This window comes from Sminthopsis crassicaudata, chromosome 5 (assembly GCF_048593235.1).
Source record: "Sminthopsis crassicaudata isolate SCR6 chromosome 5, ASM4859323v1, whole genome shotgun sequence".
Taxonomy (NCBI): Eukaryota; Metazoa; Chordata; class Mammalia; order Dasyuromorphia; family Dasyuridae; genus Sminthopsis; species Sminthopsis crassicaudata.
In genome coordinates, this window is record NC_133621.1 from 203,049,766 (window position 1) to 203,068,101 (window position 18,336).

The 18,336-nt window shown below is 31.6% G+C and overlaps 1 protein-coding gene across 1 annotated transcript in view; it reads left to right on the forward strand.

Annotated features, from left to right (window-relative positions):
- The window catches only part of LRRK2 (leucine rich repeat kinase 2), a 173,807-nt gene that overhangs the window by 32,005 nt on the left and 123,466 nt on the right, over positions 1 to 18,336 (forward strand). The window contains 3 exon segments of the mRNA XM_074269491.1: positions 4,711 to 4,817; positions 7,082 to 7,211; positions 8,801 to 8,925. Of these exon segments, the coding sequence (XP_074125592.1) occupies positions 4,711 to 4,817; positions 7,082 to 7,211; positions 8,801 to 8,925 (362 nt within the window).

The window sequence follows — 18,336 nt, forward strand, 5'->3', positions numbered from 1 at the left end:
ATATAATAGATACTGTAATAAAATAAATAGTGGAGTCACAATGTTTAAACCTTAGCATTTTCAATAATAAGTTACTAACTTTGTTAGCAAAACTTATGTTTGAAAGTTATTAACAAGAGTCTTTAAATTCTATTACAAAATTCCAATATTCTAGTGACTTCTGGGTAATCAGAATAGTACATTCAAAAAATTACATTTCCAGTTTCATCTCTAGGTGGACCATATAACAATCTATCTAGGAATTTAAATAGTAGATACTAGAGGTCATAGCATAAAACATGACTCCTTTTAAAAACATTATGTGGCAGGTTGCCAACATTGTCTAAAAATGCTTCTTTTGTAGCAATAAAAACATCAAGAATCAAGATTACATAGAAAGTGTTCTATTGACATAAATGGAACCCTACTTTCCTTTTTCCCTTCCACTGGTTGCTAGATATAAAAGCCAGCAAGAAAAGTTTAAAGGACCAGATCCTGCTGCTTATTATACATGATCTGCAAGAATTATATCAATATACTATTTTACTTAATTATCTCTTCCGGATTCTTATGGATTCAGTTATCAGATCTATGCTGATGATTATCACATTTGCTTATACAGTTCTAACTCTCTGCAGACCTCCATTCTCACATCTCTAAATGATTGAATTAAATTTCCAGTACATAAAATTGAATTTGTTATTTTTCTGCCTCCTCCAAACTTGACAATACCTGTTGATTTCACCTTTTCAGCATCTTTCAAATACTTCCCCTTATCTCCTCTAATATTGCTCCCACATTGCCATAGGTCCTTATCCTCATGCCTTTATAAATAACTTTCTGATTAGTTTGCCTGTCATAAGTCTTTCCCCATGCCAATCCATACACCTCCAAAGTCCTAAAGCACAGGCTTGACCATATCACCATCCCTATGCAGCAAACTCCAGTGATTCCCTGTTACTTCCAGAATCAAAAATAAAACCCTCTTTTTGGTATCCTAAGCCCTTCATAAGCTAGTCCCCTCTACCTTTCCAGATTTCTTATATTTCACACCCTTCAGGCTCCATGTAATTGTCTGCCTAGCCACACTGACCTCCATGCTGTTCCTCAGAGAAAACATTCCATTTCTCAGCTAGCTGTACTTAAGTGGCTGTTTTCCATGTCTGGAATCTTTGTCTCTGGCTTCCTTCACATCCCAGTTAAAATACTACTTTCTACAGAAAGTCTTTCTCATTCCCTCTTAATTTTAGTGCTTTCCCTCTATTAATTACTTCTAATTTATCCCTTACTTAGCTTGTTTATATCTACTTATTTTCTGCCCCATTAGATTGTGAATTCTTTGAAGGCGGTTCATATACTTCAATAAGTCTTTGTTAATTTGATATTGACAATAGAAAATTAATGGCAAATATCATTTTTGAGATTGGCTATACTTTTCCAATCTAGTCTACATTATCTCTAAATAACCCTCTTTTTGATATTTAATTGCCTTCTCAATCTGACCCCTTCCAAATCTTTCCATTTTTTTTTTTTTTATATATAACTCTCTAATGGATTCTGTAATCTAAGTACATTGGATGGCTTGCAGTTCCTCAATATGATACTTATATCTTCTAACATTCTCCCTATTCACTTCTTAGGTTTCCTGGCCTCCCTCATCTCAAATCTAACCTTCTCTGTAGGTTACCTTTCCAAATCATCCGTTTTTCTCCTCACCTCTACTAGATCCTTTACTTTTTAATTAACTTAAATTAACTCTGTATATATCTTGTATGTACATAGTTATTTACATTTTGTTTTTTCCATTACACATTTCTATTACATGTGCTTTTTGTGTTCAGGCCTCATTTTTATTTATTTATTTATTTATTTTTTGCCTTTCTTTGTATTCTAAATGCTTAGCACAGTGCCTGGCCTATATAAGTGCTTAATAAATATTTGTTGAATAATCTGGAAGGAAAAATTACTGTTCAAAGAATATAGCCAAAGAAAAAAAAGAATATAGCTATCACCCTGTTTGTGTTTTAGGAGTTAGCATAATTAATATTCATATGACAGTTATTTAATTTTCAGCTGCTAAACCCAATTTATTTAGTTTCCTCAAAGAAATTTTTTTTTCCTTTCCTTTTACAAAGTTTTGTGAATGCCTTTTTTAAAATTAAATTTTATATATTTTGAACAAGAATTTATTTTCTTTTTCATTTTTTCCTCTGTCTTTTATAAAACAAAATAAAAAACCTTGTAATCAGTATGCATAATTAAGCAAAATTTCTACATTGATTTTATTCAAAAAATATGTAAATCATTCTATATCTGAGTTCATTATTTTGCTGTTGGGGGTGGGTGGTAGCATGTTTCATCATTGTATTTAATCATGGTTATTTATTGTGTTTCAAAATTATTTATCTTTACAATGGTGTTGTTATGTTTTGCTCACTTCCCCATGCAGTTCATACAGAAATTGTTCCTTTCATTATTTTTTATATTACAATAGTGTTCCTTACATTTATATGTACTATTTTTACTTAGCCATTCACCAGTTGATAGACACTTCCTTTAGATTCCAATTCTTTGCTACCACAAACAGTTGCTATAAATGTTTCTTTACTTATTAGGTTCTTTTTTTCTTTGATTGATTTCTTTGGTGTATAGGCTTGCTAATAGTATTGTTATGTCATTACCTTAGTAACTGTTTAAATGCAGTTACAAAATGCTCTCTAGAGTGGCTAGAACAATTCACAGCTCTACCAACAATATATTTATTCCCCTGTTTTCCTATAACGTGTCTAAGATTGGTCATTTTCCTTTTTTATTATTTTTCTAACTTGATAATTATGACTTGGAATTACTTTATATGAATTTCTATACTTTTTAGTAATTTTGATGTGGTAGGTGATTTGTGATGAGATTGTAGGTACCAAATGTTGGGGTTCAGTCATGTGAAGTATTCACAATGACCATTCTCTTTGGCAAAAGTTAGGTTTATTTAGAAGAGGTTGCAGAAAAATGAGGAAGTACAATAAACACCAAGTGATAAATATGAAATAGACTTGGGAGAGCATATAGTTCGCAAGGAAAGAGATTTTAGCAATTGATTATGGAAAAGATAAGTTCCCTAGTGGAACTCACAATTTATCATGAGAAAGGAAATATTCTATAAGGTTGGAGTATGCCCTTAACTGGCAGGCTAAATAGCAAGAGATTTAAAACCCTAAAAGAGTTAGCTATAAGAAGAACAAAGATACTATAAGGCATGGTGGGTGGGTTGAGGAAGGATACCACAAAGCATGAAGGAGGGAAGAGGGGAAAGTCACCACAAAGCAAAGTGCAATGATGGTATATAACCTCAAGAAGGATTCAGTAAAGATAGTGTGAGCCATGGACAGATTTATGTGGGAAATTTAACTTGGGATTTGGATTTCATATAAGTTGGATTTCTGATTGGATATAGCCAAGTAGGGATATGTATGACCTCCATATGTACAGAGTAGGAGCATAAGTCTGCTTAGATCTCTATCAGTGCCATTCCCTGCGTGTCCCAGAGAGCAATTCAATGCTACAGTCCCTGTCTGCCAACTGTACCTAATTGCTGAGAATTTCATTAATTTGGAATATTTTTTCATATGGCTATTTATTAGCTTTTATTTCTTACCCAGAAAAATTATTTTTTCATGCTCCTTGTCCATATATCAATTGGGTAATGATTGCCTTTTGTTGCAATATCTCATTTATTTCAGAATATATCCCTCTCCTATACCAACAAGAAACTTTCCCTTTAAAAAGATTAAATTTTTTTGACTTTTAAGTCTATTTCTTTAATTCCTTATATTACTTAAATCTCAAACTTTTATCAGAGATCAAAGGTCAACTAATCTACTCCCCTCATTTTATGGAGGAGAAAACTAAAGTCTATAAATCTTAGGTACCTTGCCCAAGGTCATCCAGGTAATAAATGATAGAGCTAGGATTTGAATTCATGTCCTCTAATTTTAAATTGAGCATTGTTTACATTGCACCATACTGCAAACATTTCTTTCTCATTCCATAGCTTACCTTCTTATCTTATTTCCTTTTTTTTGTGCAAAAGCTTTTCAATTTTCTGTCATCACAATTGTTTATTTGATATTTCATGTTCTCTTTTCTTTGTTTGATGAAGAAGTCTCTTACTAGCCAGAATTTTAAAGAATGCTTCCATCCGTTTTTGACCATTTGAAAAACTTCATGATATTATTTTTCAAGTATTTATTTAGAACTAACAGTGGTATAAGATGCTAATGTAATTTTTTTGTTTTTCGAAAGATAACTTCTAACATAAATACTGATGCTTTTGAGGTATAAGCTTTCATTTAATCTCATTTTCTATAAGAATTTTCCTTTAATACCTTTTATTAGGTGTATTTTTCTATTACCATTAGTATTTCCCTCCTTCCCTTATTCTTATTTTGATTCTCTTCTTATTATTCTCTGACCTTCCCTTCTCTTATAATTTCTGCCCGGAATCATTGTTGAAGGACTAGTGAAAAATGGTTATTTTCTCTGTATCTTATGGATACATTAATATTAATATATTAATTTTAATTATTATTATTAATATCAATCTATTAATATTAATATCAACCTTTTATGAAAGGATTTATATTAAAATGTTAACAACATTTAATAAACATTTAATAGAGAATAAATAAAACAATCTTTAAAAGTCAATTTTTTTTTTCTTTTCATTTGAAAAAGGTATCCGGTGCATAGGGAAATAGTACTTGCCATGCTGATGCATTCTTCAACAAAAGAAGTATTTCAGGCCACTGCTAATGCATTGTCAACTCTATCAGAACAAAATGGTAAGGCATACTGATAAAGTACAACTTTTTATGTCATGAAATTTTTATTTTACTTTTTAATGTAGCTGTTATTTTGTTTTACCTTTTATCAGGAAAAATATTAACATATTATCACATTGATCCTATCCTAAAATGATAATCTTATTATGTATTTTGAGTTCATCCCCTCTCTATCATGAATTGGATAATATACTTCATTATTAGCCTTCTGAAAGCATGCTTAATCATTGAATTAGTCAGAATTTAAGTATTTACTTCAGTTGGAATAAAATAGGTTTTATTCTAGCCCTATTTTAAATATGTATACATATTTATGTGTTTCAGATAAATATCAAACATTGAATTCTGATTTCTAACCTTTTTTTGTTATCCATTTCCATTTTAAGGGTGATTTATCCCATTCATATTTGTATGATATTTGTGTATTGCTCTCTATTCTATGTTTATATGTTTTTCCTTTTCTTTGTTTTTGACACCTTTTGTATGAAAATCAGGATTGTGAGAGAGAAGCATACAAAATTCCAAATATCCTAAGTTTGGTGCCATCTGCTTTCCTTCCCTGACCGTCTTCTTTTTCCCTCACTCAAAGCCCAAATATAAATTCTTATCCTTTCTATGTTTTTAAAATTTTTTAAACCATCTTAATTTAAACTTTTGAATATCCCTCTCTGTTTCCTGACCTTTCCCTCCCCCATTTCTGAGAAATAAGCATGTGCAATATGTAAAACAGTTTAATATTAGTCATTTTGTACAAGAAGACTTGAATAAAAAGGAAAAAAAATTAAAGTGGAAAATCACATGCTTCGTCTGTATTCAGTCAATATCATTTCTTCCTCTGGAGGCAGATTGTATGCTCCATTATTTAGTCCTTTGAGATTGTCTTCGATTATTGTGTTGTTGAGAATAGTTAAGGCATTCACAATTCTTCATCAACAGTATTGTTGTTATTATCTTCAATGTTTTCCTGGTTCTGTTCACTTCACTATGCATTAGCTCATTCAAGACTTCCCAGGTTTTTTTTTTTTTAATCTTCCTGCTCCTCATTTCTTATAACATAATAATATTCCATTGAAATCATATACTATAACTTATTTAGCCATTCCCCAACTGATGGGCAAACCTTTGATTTCCAGTTTTTAGGAATCATAGAAAAGATCTACTATAAATATTTTTGTACAAAAAGATCCTTTTCCATTTTTTGGGATATCTTTGGGATATAGATCTGGCAGTAATATTGCAGGATCAAATGGTATACATATTTATAGCCCTTTGAAAACTTGAAAACTGCCTCTTCATATCCTTTGACCATTTATCAGTTGGGGAATGACTTGTATTTGACTCGGTTCTCAATATATTTGAGAAATAAGGCCTTTCTCAGAGATTCCTGTTGCAAAACTTTTCCCCAGTTTTCTGCTTTCCTTTCAACCTGTAAGTATAAGCAAAACATCAGAGTTGTTTAAATTTGCATTTCTCTAATTCTCTATTTTGGAGCACTTTTTTCATATGGCTGTTGGTAGTTTGAATTTCTTCCTTTCAAGAGCTCCCTGTTCATATCTTTTAATTATTTATCAATTGAGGGATGGCTTTTATTTTTAAAAGTTCAAATCCATTCCTTATGTAACCTGAGAGTTATTTTCTAATGAAATTTGGTATAAAATTAGGTTTTTTTTCCTACTTAACTCTTTTCTTTCTAATTTAAGTTATACTGGTTTTGTTTGTTCAAAAAGTATTACATTTTATATAATACTATGTTCTCATTTTATCCACTTTTCTCTTGTTTAGGCATAACTTCTTCTTCTATCTATAGTCCTGAAAGGAAATTTCTTTCTCATTTTTTTTTTTTTGTTTCTTTCATGTTGGGTTATAGAGTGTAGCCACATTGCTGAAAGTGTGCTAGACAAAGGTGTTGAATAAGTTCAGGATAGGTTTCAGTTCATGGTTTTTCTTTCTTTGACCTTCTTTTGAATTCTGGTTGTCTTAGACCAGGGAGACAACTGATGGTGCTTTATATATAGTTCATAGTTTCTGTTTCAGGAAGGTTTAAGAATTCATGGGAATCAAAGAAAATGTCTTGTCATCTATTTTATTTGCCAGGTGACCTAGAAGCTTCTATTTTAGAGTAATTGGTAATGATAGACAAATTATAGAAGTTAATCTGTATTATTCTATTTTCCTATTAATTTGAAGTATTTAAATACATTCTTTTATAAAATGTTTATAGACCTTTATTTTCATTTTTGCAAATAATATATGTTCTCTTGTAGTTAATATAAGAAAAGCCCTGTTATCAAAAGGAATATACTGGAATGTAATGCGATTGATGATGAAGCATTTAGACTTCCCTGAAGTAGCTGAAAGTGGATGTAAAATGTTAAATCATCTTTTGGAAGGAAGGTAATATAGATTTATGGAGATACTGAATATGCCTGATTTTGGGATCAGATAGAATTTTGTTATAAATAGTTTTTAATAATCAGAAATTTGAAAGTTAAAACTTTTTTTTTTTTTGGAAAATTATGGTCTTAATTTTGTAGCATCATCAATTTTAGACATAAAGCACTTCAGGGTCCAAAAGGACCCTTATTGTTAAATTTTTAGAATTCCTACTTAAATTTTCTAAGTACTAGATTTGGGGGAGGGAGGGAATCTTTAATTGCATTTATAGACAGAACCTACCTATTCGTCAAGTGTGTATTAAATGATAACTAGCATTTATTTAATATTTTAAAGTTTATACATTATAGATTATCTCATTTGCTTTCATTTGATCCATTGATATGAGAGAAATAAGCAAGAAGAAATCTACCTAATTGTCTCTCTTCTGCTGCTGACTTAAATTTATAAATCACTAGCTGACCACCATTCAAACCTTTTTTGATCCCCCATTATAAGATCTTGAATTTTGTTACTGATTAAAATATACAAAGAAGATTTCTGGGATAGGAGTTGCCTGTGTACTAACACATCAGATTAGAAGAAAGTGTAAATATGGGAAGACATTACATTGCAGTTATTTTAGCTGTAATTTGATTGTTTAATCAATTCTGACAAATGAGAAATGGAGGTATAAAAATACTTTAAAATTATGCATAAAAGTAACCTTGATAATGATTTTCTGCCTCAGGTATCAGGAATCCATATGAGACTTTAAATTATTTTTAGGCTATTTAATTACTCAAAAAATTTTTATAAGTGGTATAGGCCTTTTAATTATTCAGAAAGTTTTTATAAGCAAGATTAAATTTTTACTAACTACAAAAAGGAGTACAAATTAATTTCTATTAATTTTTAGAAAACTTTACATTGTTTTTTATAGAATTCACAAAATTTAGAAATGTTGAGAATAAATCTGTTTTCTTTACAGTTTGGTCATATTTTAACTTTTAAAAAAATTTGGGGGGGGGCAGTTAGTGGTGCAATGGATAGAGCACCAGCCCTGAACTTAGGAGGACCTGAGTTCAAATCTAGCTCGAGACACTTAACACATCCTCACTGTGTGACCCTTTTTTGCCTCGGAGGAAAAAAAAAAAAAAAAAAAAAAAGGATTTGTTATTTTCCATTGAGGAAAATATCTAAATATAATATGTTTACATGTGAAAATGTTATGTATGAAGAAGAAATTAATTTATTTATCCTTAAAAATCTGTCAAATGGTAATACTGAGCTCCAGTCATAATGACATACTGGTTTATACAGGAAGTATTCTTTTCTTCTAGGAGACTACAATGTGTTGTATATATAAAAATTTAATAAGAAAATGAGAGACTTAATCTGACTATGGCATCTTAACACACTGACCCTCATTTAGGTTGTTGTTAAATTTTTTATATTATCTAAAAGATTAATTTCATAAAGTTCACTACATACAGTTTTAATTAAATTAAAGTCATATATAACATTCATCTCATTTTGTTGTTTTGAATGTATAGATGTTTTGTGTAGTATTTCACATTTTATCATTTATTTAAATTCCATATCTTCAGTAACCTTCATGTAGATGTAATGACATCAGTGACATCTCACATAATAAAAGTTATGAAAAGTCACAAAACCTCATCAACAGTGCAACTGGAGGCACTCCGAACTATTTTACATATTATTGTGCCAGGTAAGTGATATAATTGGTTTTGTTTGCTAGAGGAAATGAAATGGGAAAAGATAGCAAGTTAGACTTATCATTAAATATCTAGATATTTTGTTGCCAATAATAAAATATTTTTAGCTTAACTTAAATAGTAATCTCATGAAAAATGAAAGAAATTAGATTTGTATAAAGTAATGTGGTCAATGAGTTTTGATATTAGGAGACTTTAATGCTGACATTGTCCTTATAAAGCACATTTTTAGAATTCTTTTGAAATGACCTTCACTTTCAGAGGATGTATAGTGTATATACACTACATGCTGGAGAAGTGATTAAAACCAGAAAATCCAGAATAAGACATGTAATTTTGGACATGGTCAATGTGGGAATTTTTTTATTGGACTATGCATAATTGTTAAGAGTTTTATTTCATGTTCTCCTGCCCTTTTTTTTACTGATCAATACAGAGGAATGGTAGTGAGAAAGAGTAAAAACGAAAAAATAACAAATATTAAAAAAAAAAAACTTTGGAGTCTACAGATGTATTTTTTTAACTTTTCAATATTTTTTCAAAGTATATGTAAAGATAATTTTCAATATTCATTTTTGTAAAATTTTGAATTCCATATTTTTTTATTTTCCTCCTTTCTCTTCCCTCTCTCAAGACAGCAAGCAATCTGATAAAGGTTATATATGTACAAACATTTTAAATGTATTTCCATATTAGTTATGCTGTAAAAGAAAAATCAGAACAGAAGGGAAAGAAAAGGCAAATTTCCTTTCTTTAAAAAAAACAAAGGTGAAAATAGTATGCTTCAATTTGTGTTCAGTATCCATAGCTCTATCTCTGGATGCAGATGATATTTTCCATCCCAACTTTGTTGGAATTGCTGAGAAGAGCTAAGTCTATCTTTGCTGATCATCACATAATCTTGCTGTTACTATGTACAGCATTGTCCTAGTTCTGCTCACTTCACTCAGTATCAGCTCATGTAGCTCTTTCCAGGTTTTTCTGAAATCATCCTGTTCATCATTTCTTATAGAACAGTAGTATTCCATTACATTTAAACACCATAACTTATTCTGCTGTTCCTCAATTTAGGGGCATACACTCAATTTCCATTTTTTTGCCACTACAAAAAGGGCTGCTATAAAAATTTTCGCACATGTAGGTCCTTTTCCATCTTTTTTTGACCTCTGGAATACAGACCCAGTAGTACGACTTCTGGATCAAGGGTATGTAGAGTGTTATAGCTCTTTGAGCATAGTTTCAAAACTGCAGGTGCATTCTTTCAGATATCCTCAGTTGTTAGCAATCTGTTGGAGGCTATAGACTAATTTCTCACTATAACAAGTAGTGATTTTCTTTTGTGAATTTTTAATCCCAAGTTAGCAATCTGTTGGAGGTTCCAATTTCTCACTATAATAAGTAGAGAATTTTTCTTTTTATGAGTTTTTGGTTTTAAAGAAGTTCTAATGTTTTAAGCATTGTAATCATCATTGAAATACCTAAGCTTTCACCTGAACACATTCATCTATTTTATCCTTAGTGATGGATTAAAACCCTGGAAGAAACATGGCTTTATTTCCTTAACAGCACAGGTGGGATAAGGCAGTATGTTTGTCTTCTTTAAAAAGGATAACACATCTCTTTTGCATATTTAGACACATCCATAAACTTGGAAGTGTTTAATATTGATGTTATGCATGACTGAGTGATGCAATCTCAACTATTAATCTCAACTAGACAGTAAAGAAAGAGATAAGTGCCTTTTATTCATCTGTCATACTTCCTACAGCAGCTTCCCCAAAATATTTTCTCTCTTCAGATACCTCTAATTATACTTTCAGTCCTTTTTTCTTAAGGCTTCTTTTTTGTTTTTTTATATCTTCTCCTTGTCTCAAAACCTCTATCCTTAAACCTTCTTTCCTCTGTGTGCTCAGAGTATGAAATGGCCTTCTTCTTTCTTTATTTTTTTTCCATTTATTTATTTATTTAGAATTTTTTTTCCCACAGTATATATGCATGAGCAATTTTTTAAAATAACATTATCCCTTGTATTCATTTTTCTCAAATTATCCCCCCCTCCATCCACTCCCTCCCCCCGATGGCAGGCAATCCCTTACATTTTACATGTGTTACAATATAACCTAGATACAATATATGTGTGTAAATCCCATTTTCTTGTTGCACATTAAGTATTAGATTCCAAAGGTATAAGTAACCTGGGTAGATAGACAGTAGTGCTAACAATTTATATTCACTTCCCAGTGTTCCATCTCTGGGTGTAGTTATTTCTGTCCATCATTGATCAACTGGAAGTGAGTTGTATCTTCTTTATGTTGAAGATATCCACTTCCATCAGAATACATCTTCATACAGCATTGAAGTGTACAGTGATCTTCTGCTTCTGCTCATTTCACTCAGCATCAGTTGATGTAAGTCTCTCCAAGCCTCTCTGTATTCCTCCTGCTGGTCATTTCTTACAGAGCAATAATATTCCATAACCTTCATATACCATAATTTACTCAACCATTCTCCAATTGATTGACATCCATTCATCTTCCAGTTTCTAGCTACAACAAAAAGAGCTGCCACAAACATTTTGGCACATACAGGTCCCTTTCCACAGCCTTCTTCTTTCTAAAATTAATCCTTCTATTACCTTCATTCTCCTCTAGTCCTTCACTTTACTAACTTGTTCCCCTCTCCCCTTTTTTATATATTCAGTCTCTTTCCATACTTTCCCCTTTTTTGTTTGCCTTTACAAACATGTTCTTTTCTATTCTAAAATAATTTTATCTTGATATGTGTCTTGATATGTTACACACACACACACACACACACACACATTCTCCTATTTCTCTCTACTTCTTTTACTACCAAACTTGATATGAGATTCCTAAACTGTCACCTTTAATTTGTTTCCTCCATTCATTCCTACTCTTCAGCTTCCTGTAGTCTGTGATCTTTTCTAAGTTATTCTTTTTCTTTCTGTATTTTTAGATGTTTTTTGATGACCTCTTGTAAATACCCTTTAAAGATTTCTATTCTTAATTCTTTGAAGTATCTTGTAAAGTCTTATCTTTGCATTTTTTTTCTTAACTTTCTCCATGCATTTCATATACTTTAACAGATCCCTTTATGCATCTCTCAAATCTGTGTTGCCATTTTCAACTGATCCTGGAACTTCTAGTACTATGTTTTTATCTGTGTTAAAAATCTCCATTGGAGACAGCTAGGTGGCACAGTAGATAGAGCACCAGCCCTGAAATCAGGAGGACCTGAGTTCAAATCCATTCTTAGACACTTAATACTTCTTAGCTGTGTGACCCTGGGCAAGTCACTTAACTCCAATTGCTTCAGCAAAAATAAATAAATAAATATACACACACACACACACACACACACATATATATATATATATATATATATATATATATATATATATATATATATATATATATATATATATATATATATATATAATATACACACACATACACACACATTATATATATGTGTATATATATATATATATATATATTTTTTTTTTTTTTTACACATATATATAAATAAAATCTCCATCTGAATGCTTCACTGGAATCTCCAACTCATAATGTCCAAATTTCATATTTATAAATTTCCCTTAAACATCCCTACCAAAATCAACATTTTCTTGACCTGGTCTGTATGTAGTAGGTTTTAGTAGAGGGCAGCTAGGTGATTCAGTGGATAGGGTGTCAGGCCCAGAGTCAGAAAGACTCATTTTCTTGAGTTTGAATCTGGCCTCAGACTCTTACTAGCTATGTGACCCTGGTAGGCAAGTCACTTAACCTTGTTTGCTTGTTGCAGTTTTCTTATCTGCAAAACGAACTGGAGAAGGAAATAGAATGCTACTCGAGTGTTTTTGCCAAGAAAATCCCAAATGGGGTCAGAGTTGACACAACTGGCTAACCACTGCAACTAGGAATTTAATAAAATATTTTTGAAATAGTTATTATCGAAATACTTATTTAAAAAGAGAAATGTTATTAGTCAGTTTAGATTATAGCAGTTTTTATGAAATTTCCTGAGGTTACTAATTATGAAATATATTGGATTAGTTTTCTTTTTTTTTTAAATTCATGTCTTTAATGTTAACTATATGTATAGTCAATTTAATACTTGACATTCATTCCTTCAGCAACAAGACTCTAAATGAGTTACATAAAAATGCTTTCAAAAAGGAACACAATGTATAAGGGGGAAAGCTTCTTATAGTCCAAAAGCAGGAGCATAGTTTGGTCCTATTCAGTGTTTTGTCTTAATGGATATGTAACCAATTGCCCAGAACTACTCTGGTCCTATGCTTGAAATTCAATATAAAAGGTATAAGATTCATCTACTACCGAGAACTTTATTCTGGTTCTATTGAATCTTTTTTTTTTCCACTTTTTTATTACATTTTGTTATTTACAAAGCATATGCATGGGTAAGTTTTCAACATTGACTCTTGCAAAACCTTCCATTTCAAATTTTCCCCTCCTTTCCCCCACCCCCTCCCCTAACTGGCAGGTAGTCCAATATATTAAATATGTTAAAACATGTGTTAAATTCAATGTACATATACATATTTATGCAGTTATCTTGCTGCACAAGAAAAATCAGATCAAGAAGGAAGAAAAAAAACTGTGAAAAAACAAAATGCAAGAAAGTAATAACAGAGAAAGTGAGAATGCTATGTTGTGGTCCACACTCAGTTCCCATAGTCTCTCTCTCTGTGTAGATGGCTCTCTTCATCATTGAGCAAGTGGAACTGGTTTGAATTGTCTCATTGTTAAAGAGAGCCATGTCCATCAGAATTGATCATTGTATGGTCTTGTTGTTGAAGTGTATAATGATCTCCTGGTTCTGCTCATTTCACTTAGCATTGTTCATGTAACTCTCTCCAGGCTTCTCTGAAATCATCCTGCTGGTCATTTCTTACAGAACAATAACATTCAATAACATACATATACCATAGTTTATTCAGCCATTCTCCAGTTGGTGGGCATTCACTCAGTTTCCACTTTCTAGCCACTACAAAAAGTAGATTACAATGTTTTTTTTGTTTGTTTGTTTGTTTTTTATTTTTTTCTGTTTATCTCTTTATGCTTCTCTTGAGTTCTATATTTTCTGTTCAGCTCTGGTCTTTTCATCAGAAATAAATGGAATTTACCTGTTTCATTGAATATCCATCTTCTTCCCTGAAAGAAAATGCTCAGTTCAGCAGGGTAATTTGTTCTTAGCTACATTCCAAGTTCCTTTGCCCTTCAGAATATTATATTCTAGGCCCTTCGATCTTTTAAGGTGGAAGCTGCTAAGTCTTGGGTAATTCATATTGTGGCTCTGTGATATTTGAATTGTTTTTTTCTGGCTGTTTGTAATATTTTTTGTTGGTCCAATAGTTCTGAAATTTAGCCACAATATTCCTTGGAGTTTTAATTTTGGGGTATCTTTCAGGAGGTGCTCAATAAATTCTTTCAGTGGCTATTTTATCTCCTGATTCTATGACATCCCGACAGTTCTCTTTGATAATTTCCTGAAAAATAGTGTCTAGGCTCTTTTTTTCATCATGTATTTCAGGGAGTCCAATAATCCTTAGATTGTCTCTCCTAGATCTATTTTCTAGGTTGGTTGTTTTCCCAAGTAGGTATTTTACTTTTTTTTTGTTTGTTTGTTTGTTTTTTGTGACTGATTCTTGTCTCATTGAGCATTCATTTCCATTTGTTCAGCTCTGATTTTTAGTGAATTATTTTCTTCATTTACTTTTTTTTAACTTCTTTTTTTTTTTTTTTTTTTTTTTTTTGAACTTCATAAAATTTTTATTGCAATAAATTTCTGTGCAGAAAAATTCATGTCATATCAAAGGTACAATTTCAAATATATTTACTAGGCTATCTAATAATGTTTTTTTTTTTTTTTATTTTTTATTTTTTATATTTATTTTTATTTTATTTTATAATTATAACATTTTTTGACAGTACATATGCATGGGTAATTTTTTACATTATCCCTTGCACTTACTTCTATTCAGATTTTTTCCCTTCCTCCCCCAAACCCCTCCCCCAGATGGCAAGCAGTCTTATATATGTTAAATATATTACAGTATAATTTAGATACAATATATGTGTGTAGAACCGAATTTTTTGTTGCACAGGAAGAATTGGATTCAGAAGGTAAAAATAACAGTTTACATTCATTTCCCATTGTTCCTTTTCTGGATGTAGCTGGTTCTTTCCATCATTAATCAATTGGAATTGGATTAGCTCTTCTCTATGTTGAAGAAATCCACTTCCATCAGCATACATCCTCGTACAGTATCATTGTTGAAGTGTATAATGATCTTCTGGTTCTGCTCGTTTCACTCAGCATCAGTTGATGTAAGTCTCTCCAAGCCTCTCTATATTTCTCCTGTTGGTCATTTCTTATAGAACAATAATATTCCATAACATTCATATACCATAGTTTACCCAACCATTCTCCAATTGATGGACATCCATTCATCTTCCAGCTTCTAGCCACTATGAAAAGGGCTGCCACAAACATTTTGGCACATACAGGACCCTTTCCCTTCTTTAGTAGTTCCTTGGGGTATAAGCCCAGTAGTAGTATGGCTGGGTCAAAGGGTATGCACATTTTGATAACTTTTTGGGCATAATTCCAGATTGCTCTCCAGAATGGTTGGATTCTTTCACAACTCCACCAACAATGCATCAGTGTCCCAGTTTTCCCACAGCCCCTCCAACATTCATCGTTATTTGTTCCTGTCATCTTAGCCAATCTGACAGGTGTGTAATGATACCTCAGAGTTGTCTTAATTTGCATTTCTCTGATCAATAGTGATTTGGAACACTCTTTCATATGAGTGGAAATAGTTTTAATTTCATCATCTGAAAATTGTCTGTTCATATCCTTTGACCATTTATCAATTGGAGAATGGCTTGATTTCTTATAGATTAAAGTCAATTCTCTGTATATTTTGGAGATGAGGCCTTTATCAGAACCTTTAACTGTAAAAATTTTTTCCCAATTTGTTACTTCCCTTCTAATCTTGTTTGCATTAGTTTTGTTTGTGCAGAAACTTTTTAATTTGGTGTAATCAAAATGTTCTATTTTGTGATCAATAATGGTCTCTAGTTCTCCCTTGGACACAAACTCCTTCCTCCTCCACAAGTCTGAGAGGTAAACCATCCCATGTTCCTCCAATTTATTTATGATTTCGTTCTTTATGCCTAAATCTTGGACCCATTTTGATCTAATCTTAGTATGTGGTGTTAAATGTGGGTCCATGCCTAGTTTCTGCCATACTAATTTCCAGTTTTCCCAGCAGTTTTTGTCAAATAATGAATTCTTATCCCAAAATTTGGGATCTTTGGGTTTGTCAAAGATTAGATTGCTATTTTTATTCACTATCTTGCCCTGTGAACCTAACCTATGCCACTGATCGACTAGTCTATTTCTTAGCCAATACCAAATGGTTTTGGTGACTGTTGCTTTATAATATAGCTTTAAATCAGGTACACTTAGACCACCTTCCTCTGACTTTTTTTTCATTAGTTCCCTTGCAATTCTCGACCTTTTATTCTTCCATATGAATTTTGTTGTTATTTTTTCTAGGTCATTAAAATAGTTTCTTGGGAGTCTGATTGGTATAGCACTAAATAAATAGATTAGTTTGGGGAGTATTGTCATCTTTATTATATTCGCTCGGCCTATCCAAGAACATTGAATGTCTTTCCAATTATTTAAATCTGACTTTATTTTTGTGGCAAGTGTTTTGTAATTTTGCTCATATAATTCCTGACTCTCCTTTGGTAGATATATTCCCAAATATTTGATACTATCGACTGTTATTTTGAATGGAATTTCTCTTTGTATCTCTTGCTGTTGGATTGTGTTGGTAATGTATAAAAATCCTGAGGATTTATGTGGATTTATTTTGTATCCTGCGACTTTGCTAAAATTCTGAATTATTTCTAATAGCTTTTTAGCAGAGTCTTTGGGGTTCTCTAAATATACCATCATGTCATCTGCGAAAAGTGACAATTTGATTTCTTCATTTCCTACTCTAATTCCTTGGATCTCTTTCTCGGCTCTTATTGCCAAGGCTAGAGTTTCTAGTACTATATTGAATAGTAATGGTGATAGTGGGCAACCTTGTTTCACTCCTGATCTAACAGGGAAAGGTTCTAGTTTATCACCATTACATATGATGTTTACTGAAGGTTTTAAATATATGCTCCTTATTATTTTAAGGAATAGTCCATTTATTCCTATACTCTCAAGCGTTTTTAGTAGGAATGGATGTTGGATTTTATCAAATGCCTTTTCTGCATCTATTGAGATGATCATATGGTTTTTATTAATTTGATTATTAATATGGTCAATTATACTAATAGTTTTCCTAATATTAAACCAGCCCTGCATTCCTGATATAAATCCCACTTGGTCATAGTGTATTATTCTGGGGATGATTTTCTGAAGTCTATTTGCTAATATCTTATTTAAGATTTTAGCATCAATATTCATTAAGGAAATTGGTCTATAGTTTTCTTTCTCAGTTTTCGATCTACCTGGTTTAAGTATCAGTACCATGTCTGTGTCATAGAAGGAATTTGGTAGGACTCCTTCAATCCCTATTTTTTCAAATAGTTTACATAGCATTGGAGTTAGTTGTTCTTTAAATGTTTGGTAGAATTCACCTGTAAATCCATCTGGCCCTGGGGACTTTTTCTTAGGAAGTTGGTTAATAGCTTGGTCTATTTCTTTTTCTGAGATGGGACTATTTAGACTACTTACTTCTTCCTCTGTTAATCTGGGCAAGCTATATTTTTGAAGGTATTCTTCCATTTCATTTAAGTTATCAAATTTATCGGCATAAAGTTGAGCAAAGTAGCTCCTAACTATTGTTCTAATTTCCTCTTCATTAGTGGTGAGTTCACCCTTTTCATTTTCAAGACTATCAATTTGCTTTTTCTCTTTCCTTTTTTTAATCAGGTTTACTAAGGGTTTGTCTATTTTGTTGGTTTTTTCATAAAACCAACTCTTAGTTTTATTAATTAATTCAATAGTTTTTTTACTTTCAATTTTATTAATCTCACCTTTTATTTTTTGAATTTCAAGTTTTGTGTTTGTCTGGGGGTTTTTAATTTGTTCCTTTTCTAGCAATTTTAGTTGTAAACCCAATTCGTTGGCCCTCTCTTTCTCTATTTTATGCAAGTAGGCCTGTAGAGATATAAAACTTCCCCTAATTACTGCTTTGGCTGTATCCCACACATTTTGGTATGATGTCTCATTATTGTCATTTTCTTGGGTGAAGTTATTAATTATGTCTATGATTTGCTGTTTTACCCAATCATTCTTTAGTATAAGATTATTTAGTTTCCAATTATTTTTTGGTCTATTTTCCC